At 38.5% G+C, this 4,853-nt stretch overlaps 1 protein-coding gene across 1 annotated transcript in view; it reads left to right on the top strand.

Annotated features, from left to right (window-relative positions):
• The window catches only part of STX7 (syntaxin 7), a 38,442-nt gene extending 34,980 nt beyond the window's left edge, over positions 1–3,462 (top strand). Inside the window, exon 10 of the mRNA XM_006778484.2 lies at positions 823–3,462. Coding sequence (XP_006778547.1) covers positions 823–912 — 90 coding nt within the window. The 3' untranslated portion in view covers positions 913–3,462. The remainder of the gene's footprint in view (positions 1–822) is intronic.
• Positions 3,463–4,853: the final 1,391 nt, after the last annotated feature.

Below are 4,853 nucleotides of genomic sequence, written 5' to 3'. Positions count from 1 at the left end.
CTGCACCCTCTCCAATCTGGGACCCCTCGGACAGTCTTCTCACAATCCAGGACCACTGGTTCCTAACCACTCACCTGCCTGTCTGCCTGATCACCCCTAACCACCTCTGCCTGCTAGCCTGATTGCCCCCTAACCACTCCCCTGCCAACCTGATCGCCCCTAACGCCCTCCCCTGCTGGCCTGATCACCCCCAAATGCTCTCCCCTGCTGGCCTGATCACCCCCAACAGCCCTCCCCTACCGGCCTGATTGTCCCCACCTGCCTTCTCCTGCCAGCCTGATCGCCCCTAACTGCCTCTGCTCAGCCCCCTCCACCGTGGCTTTGTCCAGAGGAAGTCAGACATGTGGAAGATGTCCAGGCGACCCGGTCTAATTAGCATATTGCCCTTTTATTAGTATAGATTTCCTGTGCTAGACTTTACATCCCTGTGACTATTTTTATAACTGGCAATTTGAAGTACAATTTTTTTTTAAGAAGAACTTTTTGCTGAAAGTTTTAAAATTTATAAGCTTTTAAGCTGTTCTTTGTTTTCATAGACAGATAACCTCAATCTAATGCTTTAAATCGGTAGTTTTGGTTTTCTTGTGTCTCCTACCCCAGAAAAAATATCCCTTGACTTGTCCCAGTCACTTGAGAAAAATATTTTTGAAAAAATAGTTCCATTGAATTGAAGAGATTTTTAAGAAGCAAAAAAATACAGCCAAGAATTTTGGGGGCAATAGTTGCTATTGATTTTACTCTAGAAATGAACCAAATGATTTTCAGTTGCTATGGTGATGCATCTCTACATTTGTAAACGTGTTTTTGTTTTTGCATCTGCAGCGCAAATCCAGAAAAACCATCTGCATCATCATTTCTCTCCTTGTCATCGGAGTTGTAATTATTGGTGTCATATGGGGCGTGAAAGGCTAAAATTATGACAGAGCACAGTGTTGCACTGCGTTATCTAAATTATGTAGGAAAGCTCCTGCAATCATGTTTTTTTTACTATTATTTTAAAGGTGTTGCATAAAGGATGACTCCCAAACTTTTTATTTGGGGGGAATTTTCCTTTGGATCAAATATGATATTTCCTAATACTGAAAATTTTTCTAAATATCAGTGCTGGCATAACTTCCATGATTTTTGGTCTAATAACTTACTTTTTGCCCACATTGTATGTGTCTTTCATGTATAATTTATTTATCCTGTTGACTTCATTTTTGGAATTAATAAATTTAAAGGTGTGTGTGTGTGTGTTCTGTGGGCATCTGTCTCTCTTGTCACAATTGTAACATGCACCCAGATTTGTGTTACTTCAATTAAAAATCACAAACTTAATTTGGATTAGGGCCAGCAGAGGAAATATTCTCAATAACTTAAAACAAATTGACCTGTTTCTGTTGGCTTTTTTTTTTCTGGTTTATACCAGCACAGATTATCTATTCAACTTTTACTGTTGTCTTCTCTTAAGACCCTTGATTACTCTGAATGAAGTCAGTGAAAAATTTCCTACCATGTTTCAAATACCTGATGTGTATATATTAAGCACTTGCTGTAGATTGCCTGGTGAAATAGTAAGGGTAGATTGTTTTTACATAGGCACTGTTTAAATCTGACATTTACTGAAGAATGTGTAGTCACTTTAAATGTTTGATGTGATTTGGAAGGAGAGTATGACAAATCAATACCTATTGTGCTGGAATTCTAAAGATCCCAACCTGTTACTCTGCTGTGCATTTCCACAGCTGTTATAATGGAAATTAATGATCTTGCCTTACATCCTGTAGAACAATGGTCACATTTGTATCCTGAGGTCAAAATTATTGGGGAGGTAATTGTTCCACAATTAATGTTTTTCGGCACCCAGCACTTAAAATATAGTGTTTATTTTGTACCATCTTCACTGGAAAAAAATGGTGTTTGCCAATTAACTCACTTGCCTTTTTTAAGTCAATGTTGTTTTAATGCACTAATCTGAATACTGTAAAGAGGATTATCTTAAAGTTTATAGTTTGTATTTCATAATGTTCTTATATAGAAAAATCAGTGTTTTATATGGCAAGCTATGAGCTTCAAATGGGAACAATAAACAAACATCTAAATAGGTGTGTGGGTGATGGGTGATGCAGGGAGAACTCATACTTTCTATCTGTTCTGAAGTCAGTGCAAGCCCACCAGGCTCTTTGTAAATGCAGAAAAGCCTGCTGTTTCGTGTCACACACCAGTATCTTATGGCTATGGAAGTCCCAATGGCTTTCACAGATCACTTCAGTTGTGTGTTTTTTGGGGGGTTTCTTGGTTTGTTTTTGTTTTTGTTTGCAACAGTTGTACTTGATAAATGTTATTATCATAAAGACAAATGCATTTACCTTTATTTATTTTATGGTAAGTTCCCAAGAGCAGCAAAAGCACTTAATTTTTTGGCATGATGTGAGCACCATTATTTAAAGTGTAATAATTTTATAAGTGATTTTAACTGGGACACAAATCAGTGACTAAAACCAGGAACTTCAGTGACTTGCATTCTTTTAAGAATCATTAATTTTGAAGGGGACATTTGCACAAATATTTGGAACAGAAAGAATAGTTTTGATTAGAAAAAAAAACAAAAAGCCATTGCAGTCACCAAAATTTTAAAATTCTTGAAGTGTTCCTTTAGGTTTTAAAATCACTTGGAAAGGTGGCAAAGCTTACACTGTAGAAAATAAAATTAGAGTTGTTTTAATGACTGTCAACATATCGGAATTGTTTAAGGCAAACTGAGCCTCAAACTGAATAAGTTTCCTTATCAAATGACACATATTGTTCACTTCAGTGTCCTCCAAAGACATGCTGGATGACGCAGACTGAGGTTAACCAGCTTCTGTTCTTAAGCTGAATGACAGTGTGGCATGAATTATTTGGCCATTGTATTGGTTATTAAATATTATGAAAATGTTTTGGTTTTGCACAGTGATTGATGGTAAAAGAATAATTGGTATCATTTCAACATAATGCAGGTTGTTTTTTCAGTGGGCATGGGATCACTCCAAAAATACGTAGGTATGGATATAGATGGAACTCAGTCTAGAACAGCCAACCTTGGGCACAGCATCTGGAGTCAGGCCACTGAGCATGCCCGGTTCCCATGGCAGCGTCTGCATCGTTGACTTGGCTCACTGCTCCGTGGAAAGGTTGCCACTGAGTCCTATGGGGTCTTCACTGCTTTTGTTAAAAATGGCAAAATTTTCTACACAATAAAGTGTTTTGAACACCAGTCTTTTTAGACAAATTTATAATGAAGAAAGAAATGACTTTTGAAGACTTCTTGTTCCACAAAATTAGTCTGTAGTTTAGCAAGAAAAGTGCAGAATAGCTTTTATAGTTGGTATAATTTTTGTTTCTTTAGTAGAAAAAAGAATGTTCTAATAAAAGATAAAACATGTGTAAAAAAAAGTCATTGTCCACCATTTAATAATAAAGAGCAATTCACAAGAGTAATTTATTCAGCCTTTTTTTGGGCGGGGGAAGGCAAAATTGACTTTTTTACGCATGATCAGGTTGCTGCAATAAAAATAAAATTTCAGAATGGGATGAAGAGAGTTGTTTGGGTAAGTTACGAGTTAAGTAACAATTTTTAGTTCATTTAAATGTGATAAAAATTCTTCATAAGTAATAGCATCTTAAACAAAATATAAAGTTGTATATTTTCATGATTCAATGAACAAAAACAAAAAACTGACCTGTGGATCTCAGACTTCTCAGACGCTAAGCTTACCATAGGATCTGAGTAGCTTGACACCTGGGCAAGGAAATACACTTAGTAAAATTTACGCCAGTAGGAGCTGAAACATGTATGTGGTGCCCCTTCTTTGACAAAATGCATGACATCTCTACTTAACATTGCCCAATTACAGTTCATAAGTCAATGAAGAGAAGACCATTTCCCCCATATATTTAGGACTTTGTGTCCCAAAACACTGTAGCACAGGTAGTATTAAAGAGACCGCCTGGATGCAAACACACAGGATCAGCAGGGTTCCCCAAAGTCCATGTTCACAGTGAAGCTCATTCACTAACTTAATAAGACTAGGAAAACTCGTTCTCTCTTTATGATGATTTAAACTACTTTAACATCTCTAATCAGGATTCAGGGAAATAGCCACTTGATATAAAAGAAAAGCATTTCAATATACAGACTTCTGAGCTTCTACCTGCATCAGAAGGGCAGGCCACGAAGGTGAGTATAGCAGCAACAAGGATGGCCCCGAGTCACTGAATCTCCAAACATTGGACGTTCGTGCCTCCTCAGCTTGTAGCAGTAACACCAGGGACTCAAGGGCTGCCACCAGCCTGCTTGGCTGTCAGAGCACCAGAGCAGGTGGCCTGCAAGAGATTGGGAAGCCTGCCCTTCGCTTCAGCCTCACCTTTTCTCTGGGGATACCTCTCATTGGTCCATCTGACTTAGAACCAGAGGTGAAGGGGAGTCTGAGAAGAGTAGTTCCTGGCTTCCCTGCAATACAGAGGACACACACTTCAGAAGGACGCAGTGATGTTGCGGTAATGAAACACTGAAATGCAGAAAGACCATAAACTACATGAAGCAGAAGGCCTCCCAGAATTTTCTTCTTTCATTAGGGGTTCTTTGATGGGAAAAATTTAGAAGCACTGCTTCTAAGTGGTATGTCAATTTTCCAACCAGAACAAAGTCTATATATACCAACATGGAGGCCCAAGCACCTAACTGTTTCTCTTTCCATAGTTGCTCAATAAACATTTGCTGGCTTAATTGGGCACTTACTTTGTGCCAGGCTGCTACATTCCTGGGCACAGAGTATAAGAGTGAACCAAAAGAATATGTTCTCTGCCCTCAGGAGCTTTTGGCGTTCAGC

Source organism: Myotis davidii, unplaced genomic scaffold (genome assembly GCF_000327345.1).
Source record: "Myotis davidii unplaced genomic scaffold, ASM32734v1 scaffold147, whole genome shotgun sequence".
Classification (NCBI taxonomy): domain Eukaryota; kingdom Metazoa; phylum Chordata; class Mammalia; order Chiroptera; family Vespertilionidae; genus Myotis; species Myotis davidii.
The sequence above is the reverse complement of the archived record's forward strand: the minus strand, read 5'-3'. Positions and strand labels throughout refer to the sequence as shown.